This window comes from Nicotiana tabacum, chromosome 7, assembly GCF_000715075.1.
Source record: "Nicotiana tabacum cultivar K326 chromosome 7, ASM71507v2, whole genome shotgun sequence".
Taxonomy (NCBI): Eukaryota; Viridiplantae; Streptophyta; class Magnoliopsida; order Solanales; family Solanaceae; genus Nicotiana; species Nicotiana tabacum.
This window is the reverse complement of record NC_134086.1, coordinates 162973205-162981081: the sequence shown is the minus strand read 5'-3', so window position 1 is coordinate 162981081 and position 7877 is coordinate 162973205. Positions and strand designations below refer to the sequence as shown.

The window sequence follows — 7877 nt, the reverse complement described above, 5'->3', positions numbered from 1 at the left end:
GCTTAATTCAATATGGCAAACAAATTATTCAACAATCTAGCTAGAAAAAGGAATTAATAACCACCAAAATTAGAATTACCCCTATTCAAGAAGTACAAAAAGAAGTCTTAAACATTACTACCAATTAAAAACAAAGCAGATAAATGAGGAAAGCTTAAACATAACCAAGGGGTAATTAAGTAATTATAATATGCCTTAAATTTAGTACAAGTAAACTGAGAATCAAAGGACGAAATTGCAAATAAAGTAACTTTATTTTCCTCAAATAATATAACTTTATTCACCTCTTTCAGATTATGTATATATAAACCACCTTGTTTCCTCATTCTTCCTTCATCAACTCATAAGCGAAACGAAATTGAAAAAATCTAATCTCTCTAGCTCCCTCCCTCTAGGCCCTCCACTAGAGGAGAATATTTATACATATATATCTATATTATTCAGTGAGAGAAGATAGGAGGAAGTTTTTTAAAACTTTATTTACGTCTGAAGAAATCACTAATTAATAATGGAAGGAAAAAAATTTGCAGTTCTATTATGTGCAGAGGATTCAGAATACGTGAAAAAGAAATACGGCGGTTATTTTGGTGTTTTCGTGAGAATGCTGGCGGAGGAAGGGGAAACGTGGGATGTATTCCGCGTGGCTAACGGCGAGTTTCCGGCGGATGATGAGATCGGAGAATATAACGGATTTGTGATCACCGGTAGTTGTAATGACGCTCACGGTAATGATTTGTGGATCTGTAAACTACTCAATCTGCTCAAAAAAATTGATTCTATGAAGAAGAAAGTTTTGGGTATTTGCTTTGGTCACCAGGTATTTGTTTTAAATTACATTTTTAGTCATTTAAACTCCATTTTCAAGCTGTTAATTGATCGTCAGTTTATTTACTTTTTTAATGCTGAGTTGTTTAGAGTTCTTTTACTTACAGCTGTCTTTTTTAATTTGCGTCTCTTTCTAGTCTTTAGTTTTTGGTTGCCGTCTTTTCCACTTGCCATTAAGGTGTACATGTTATGCTTTGTTGTAATACGTTTCATACGTGGCCTTTTGTTTTTCTTAAAATATCAAAGCTATATTTACACTCAAAGCAACAGAAATGTAATTGAAAGATATTTTCACTCAAAATAATCCAAGGCTCCGAGCAGCGACAACAACAACCATCCATTAAAATAGAGGGTAGTAAGTACACAGACCTTACTCCCGCTACGAAGGAGTGAAAAATCTATTTTCGAAAGACCTTCGCTCAAGAAAACGAAAAAAAGACAAATACATCAGTACTATCATAAAAAAAAACATAGAACTAATAACAACGACATAATATTCAGAAAATAGACGAAAATCAATAACAATAACAAGTAATCCAAGCACATACTCCCTCATGTCCAAGTTATGTGAATATGAAACAAGTTAAAAAGGAGTCCAAAGTATTTGTGTGGTTATACAAGCTTCTCAGTAAGAGTAGAATTATAAGTTTAAACTAAATTGTTTCTATATTTAGAAATGGGTCATTATTTTTGGGATGGATTAAAAAGTAAATAGGTTCACGTAAACTGGAATGGACGGGTAAGTTTTAAAACCTTATCTATATTTCAAAGAAAATCCAAGAGCTAAATTAAAACCACGCCCAAATGATATCAATTATTTGAAATGATTTAGTAAAGTTTCAAAAGTAGTTTACAGTAGTGATATTTTTATAATTTTTCTGTAATTGTTATGAAAATAATTTTACTTTTGTTTAGGCCCCGTTTGGCCATACATTTTGGCAACGTTTTTTCAAATCTTTTTTGAAAATATTGTTTGTTCATAGATTAATGATCTATTTTTGAAATTATTTTTCAAGTTCCCAAAATCTACAACTTGTTCTTCCACTCACAAAATATCAAATTTTTTTCAAATAAAATGCATATCCAAACATAATTTCAACTTCCAAAAATTACTTTTCAAAACTACTTCAAAAATTATTTTTTTCAAGTTTGAGCTAAATCTATGTCCAAACGCGACCTAGTAAGTAAAAAAGTTTCATTTACCAAGTGACAGTGTACAGACCAAAAAGGGCAAGGTTTGGCAGCTGCCCCAGACCTGCCAAATCCCAGCTAATTAATTTTACTTTTTAAGTTATACAAATTGAATAGACCTGCCAAATCCCAGCTAATTAATTTTACTTTTTAAGTTATACAAATTGAATTATTATAATGGCAAGTTAATAAGTACTTACTTTATAGAATCTTACCTAAAATTCTGTATATTCACTGGAAATTTTAATATAGAAAATTGTTAATTTTGGGTAATTCTTTTCTATTTTTTTATGATATGTGATTGAGCAATACTAGGAGGGAAAAATATTTTATTTGGAAATCTGATCAGTCAGCACGTGTTTGGACTATTATTTTAATAACAATTCCACAAAGTAAGGTCTTCGTTCTCTCCATCCACAGTCAAAAGTTTACGTTACCCAACTCTTTTTATGTCAAAAATTCGTACTATAACTTACTGACGTCTTCGGTACAAAAGCAATTTTTCGTTAATGATGAATGTTTTTCAAGGGATAATCCAATAACAATAATTGCTTTGGTCCAAAAAGGATTTTGAATTTGAGTTCCGAAGATGGAAACCTCCTAATAGGAAATTCTTTATTCTTTTTAATTGAATCAGTATATTGTAATTACCTAGTGCCTAAAGGAAAATCAATTAGATTGGCTTAAACGCTTAGCAGTAAGTACTAAGTAGTAACGTCCATTCGTACTTAAATACTACTTAGTGATTAGGACAATTCTCAACTCTTTCTCCTTGTTAAAACTTACCCACTTTGATGTTTACACTAAATTAATTAGTACTACAAGATATGTATTTTTTACAAATATTTATCACTTAATTATGATTAAGTGAAGTGTATTTTTACTTTTATTGCTAACAATTATAATGAAATTATTTAATTTAATTTAATTTAAATACCAAAAGCGACAGTTTTAATCATTTATTCCCTAGAATTCATTTAAGACTGCGACCCGTCGGGTTTGTTACATGGCAGGACCATAGAGTGGTCCAAAACTAGTAATGAAATTATAAGTGAGATTTAGGGCCATTTGCCAAAAAGAGATTGAACATGTGGAAATTACGTTGGTATTTTTCTGGCTTAGAGTAATGAGACTTGGATACAGAAGATTATATTGGATGTTGACTTTATATACAATATTTAGATTATTTGGTCCCCCTCAGTCCCAGCTGATAAAGTTAAATTCACTGGATCCAATTATAGACAGCCCCGTTTATTTTGGGATACTTTTTCTACTGTTGAGCCAGATTTTTCCATCAAAGTTTGTTGTCATCCATTCTTGCTTAGTCACGTGTTTTGTCTTTAATCTTTTACTCACACTTTTTTCATATACTGATGTGATTTATTTCTTTTATAACCACTATTTCACCCAACGAAATTGCCACATATGAAGCACAGTTTTGCCAAAAAAAAACCATTTATTTTTCGAGGAGATGGAAAATATGCTCAATTCAGTCCCTTATTGCGTTGTTTGAAGAAATCCATACATTTTCAATTGGTAATTTTTTCACGAAAAGCATATAGTATGAGATAAGAAATTCAGTGTTTCTCTAAGATTTTGAATAATGGTATCTAACTAAGTGTGACATATGATTAACGCCTTCCAATTCAAAAATATGCAAACCTATTGCAACTATCTCACAAGAAATCAGTCTTAAAACTAAATGATAGTCCAGGGAATGCTCGTCCCTAGACTAAACAAAACTTTCCAAGTTGCAATTATGGTCTTTTATCGCAACGAGTTTAAGTTTTTTGCATTGATAGTATATAAGTTTTTTACATTGATAGTATATAAGTTTTTTACATTATACGACTAAGTTGAACTACAACAACAAATGTCTCTTTATAGCAAGTCAAATATAATAAACCGGAAAATAGAGTAATAATCTGTTAAAAACAGTGCAGTTTACACTGATAGTATAACAAATTTTTACACTCTTAGTGTGTGTAACTTAAACGTAATAGCAAGTCGGCCATTAATTTCCTGTTCAAGATCCGAGCTTTATATTATGTTATCTAACAGGTCCGGCTAATTATTTTATAATAAAGCCCATGAGAAGGATTAGATCAAAAGAGAATCAAGTACAAAGATAAGCTCATCCAATGTGTAGTACCAAGCTGACACTGTCGGCGATTTCAACCACCAAATCAAATTTCAAAGGCAGTTTGATATGTTGGCTGCCTAAATTATTGTCTTACTATTACAACGTTAACATTTGCTACGTGGATATGCCTTTTCTTTTTAAATTATTAAAGTAAGTCGTGTAGTGGTCCTATTCTTCCTTGAGATGGGATCATATCAAATAATATGTGATTTCTTGGAACATTTGACATACTATGATGCAATTAAATTTTATTTTTATACATTCATGCATTATTTTCGTTGTTTACTATATGTCTTTTCTTGAGCTTTTTTCCTTTGTTTATATATTTATATCTGAAAGGGTCTGTTTATGTGGTGTAGATATTAGGGCGATCATTGGGTGGAGTTATAGAGAGAGCCACAACTGGATGGGACATTGGCGTCACCACAGTTAATTTATCAAAGTCCAAGCTATTCAACACTCTCAATTTACCTGCATTTATGCAAGTTATTGAGTGTCACCGTGATGAGGTTTGTCTCAAACACTATCAATTTTGCTTTCTTTCTACAAGTAAATATCTTTTTCCCCTTCGAATTCCTCTATATATTGTTTTCGACAAGGAAAAAAATGAAAGACAAAACTGACTAAAATGTGTCTGTGATTTGAAATTAGATCCGTGAGCTTCCACCAAAGGCAGAGGTGATGGCATGGTCCAATAAAACTGGAATTGAGATGTTTAGGTATGGTGATCACATAATGGGGATTCAAGGTCACCCCGAGTACACCAAAGATATTCTCCTCCATCTCATTGATCGTCTTCTTCAACGCAACCTTATTGAGGTAAGCACTACATATCTCTATTAGTACATTTTACGGTGTAAAATACTATAGTAAAGTTATGAATTAATGAAGTATAACTATATATTCAAAAAAAAAAAAAAAAAAAAATTCAACAACGAATATGGTTTTAGTAAGATGATTCATCCGTCTACGTCCTTTTCGATCTAGGCCGTAGCGGTCCTACCGATGCCGTCCATCTTTTAAGAGTCCTTATCCCCTCTTAATAAGTCATAATTCCCTTATGGAAATGAATTTATGATTTTATATTGTAGAATATCAATATAGTTGTGGATGTAGGCAACATAAATGTTCAAACAAAATTTCAACTGCAAATATAATTTCATAGAATGTTTCATATATCCGTCCATGTTAGGTGGTGGCGGTCCTATGTATATTGATGCTGTCAATGTTTTAGAATAGCTGACCTAAAGTTTAGTATAACCCCCTATTATTAGGTGTGTCAAATGATTCCCAAAAAAAAGTCAAACGTGCCTCGTTTTTAGAATGTGTTATTGTCCCCGGAGGCAAGATTGATATTCAAAATCGATGTAACATAATTCAACATCCCAATTATAAAGCTTGACTATATGTTAATTTTGTGTATATATAGGAGAGCATTGCTGATGTGGCCAAGGCGAAGGTTGAAGGGCGCGAGCCAGACAGGGAGGCATGGAAGAAATTGTGCGTTAGCTTTCTCAAGGGTAGATTGTGATTGAATATTCTGAATTTATTAGAGGCTATTGTAATTGGTCCCAAGTGTAAATAGGAGATGTTGTTAAGAGGAATTTTAAGGGACGTAGGCTGGTTTGTAGTTTGGACTTAGGCATCGTTTAGATGTCATCAAGAATTTAAGATTATTTTTTAGCTATTGGAATTGACAATGTTAATTGCAATTGCATTGCTTTGATTTTATTCTTAATTGTTTTGTTGGTCGTTGTTCCGTGGTTGACCATAAACATGTAACCCGTCCAAAAAGTAAAACCACGCACAATTTGATCGCTAAAGTATTAAAAACGAGAGAAACTAAGCTAAATGGTTGCTCACCAAAAAAATTATCGATAGATGTACAATATATCCAAAAAAATTACCGACAAATATATAAAAAATACATAATTAGTGTAAATATTATGTATATGCAAATATTCTTTGTTGATGGGCCAAAGATGTAATTTTCCCTAATCAACAATCTAAAGTTACACATTTTGGATCTGTGGAGGGGCCAAATTAGCGATAGATGAAACTTGGCTTCTCAAGAATCCACAAACAAAGAAGATCAAAAGGAGAAGGAAAGATTGACAAAATACTGCATCTATTGAACTTTGACTGGATATTCAAGCCCAGAAGAAATGTTGTGGGTGCTAGAATAATCAATTGGCTATTTGGCCAAATTGTTGAATGGACTAACAAATTTGTTGGATTATGAAGTCATTTTCACCATTTGTAATAGTGCAGTCCACAGTTACCGAGGCTTTTAACATGTTCCCAGTTTTGGTTATGGTGGCGAGTATAATTTTTGGACAAGAGGATTCAAAAACTACTTGCGATATACGGAGACAAATATTACAAGCTAATTATCTCGCTACCATTTTTGCCAAAAAGAGACATGTAATTTAGATACCACGTTGGTATTTTCAGGCTTTAGAGTAAACAGCTGTATGGTTCAATATTGGATCATTTACAAGTTTGTATCCCCTTCATCATAAGTCATAATCCCCTTCTAGAGATTAATTTATGACTTTACGGCATAAAATACTCTACTATTGTTATGAATGTGGTGTAAACTGTTTTTTTTTAGTATATTAATGTTTAAAAGAGGGTGAATGAAAAAGACAAAATTACATAATAATGCACTCCATAAATCGACCTTGCATTATTTTAGCCCACTTACAAGTTTGCAAATGTGTAGTCAAATATCAATAAGCTTAGATCTAATTTGTTTTTCCAGTTTTTTTATTCTTTATATCTTCAAGCGTGAAATATTTCAATTCTCCTTTTTTTTCATGTTTCTACATACCTTTCACAACTACGAAAATTCACAAACAGACGCGAGAAATCTAAAATCTCATCTTCTTTAATGCTAATCTTGTTAGTTTTTGAATATGATTTTATGAGAAATTTGGAGTGGGTATTGTCTGAACTTATTACAATTAGTCTAAGTAGACTGTATACAAAGTTTGAAGTCATTTAGTGGAGATTTGGAATAGTCTTAATTAAGAATTGCAAGTGAAATCGTACAAAAAATTCGTCAGAGATGCTTATACACTTTTATAGAATATTATACACTTTTATACAAAGAGGTATATTATATATATAGTTGTATAAAAATATATATATAAAAATATATAAGCACAATCGTGAAAATATAAGTGATACACCATGTATATAGGTGTAGCAGTTGAAGAAGAAGAAGAAGAAGAAGAAGAAGAAGAAGAAGAAGAAGAAGAAGAAGAAGAAGAAGAAGAAGAAGAAATGTGAGAAATCCACCAAATACCTATAAATAATGTATCAACCTTGTATAAAATAATGTATAAGATGTGTTTATATACTATTATACATTACTTATATAATATTATACACTATTATACAAATGAATCCTATTAATGGAGTTTCACTGGTTCTTCTTCTTCTTTGGGCATCTTTTGAAATTCAACTCAAATCTACCTCAAATCTGCTCCAAATCACTTCAAATTTGAGTTTTGAACTTCCCTTGACGATCCCAATGAATTGGGCCAACACCCAATCCAAACAACTAACAAAATTGAAAAATTCAATTTCTGAAATTCAACTCAAATCTGCTCCAAATCACTCCAAATTTGAGTTTTGAACTTCCCTTGACGATCCCAACCAATTGGAACAACACCCAATCCAAACAACTAACAAAATCAAAAAATTCAATTTC

The 7877-nt window shown here is 31.8% G+C and overlaps 1 protein-coding gene across 1 annotated transcript; it reads left to right on the top strand.

Moving 5' to 3' along the window:
• Positions 1 to 335: 335 nt before the first annotated feature.
• LOC107809941 (gamma-glutamyl peptidase 5) lies at positions 336 to 5890 on the top strand. The gene is made up of 4 exons (XM_016634652.2): positions 336 to 817; positions 4519 to 4668; positions 4811 to 4978; positions 5589 to 5890. Exons 1-4 carry the CDS (start codon positions 509 to 511, stop codon positions 5688 to 5690), a joined length of 729 nt encoding a protein of 242 aa, XP_016490138.1. The 5' UTR covers positions 336 to 508; the 3' UTR covers positions 5691 to 5890.
• The last annotated feature ends 1987 nt before the right edge of the window (positions 5891 to 7877 follow it).

Bases quoted from the DNA above. Each gene is read 5' to 3' on its own strand.
- LOC107809941 (XM_016634652.2), top strand. From the start codon at position 509: ATGGAAGGAAAAAAATTTGCAGTTCTATTATGTGCAGAGGATTCAGAA. The intron at 818-4,518 runs GTATTTGTTTTA...TATGTGGTGTAG, and splicing joins GTATTTGCTTTGGTCACCAG to ATATTAGGGCGATCATTGGG. The intron at 4,979-5,588 runs GTAAGCACTACA...GTGTATATATAG, and splicing joins TTCAACGCAACCTTATTGAG to GAGAGCATTGCTGATGTGGC.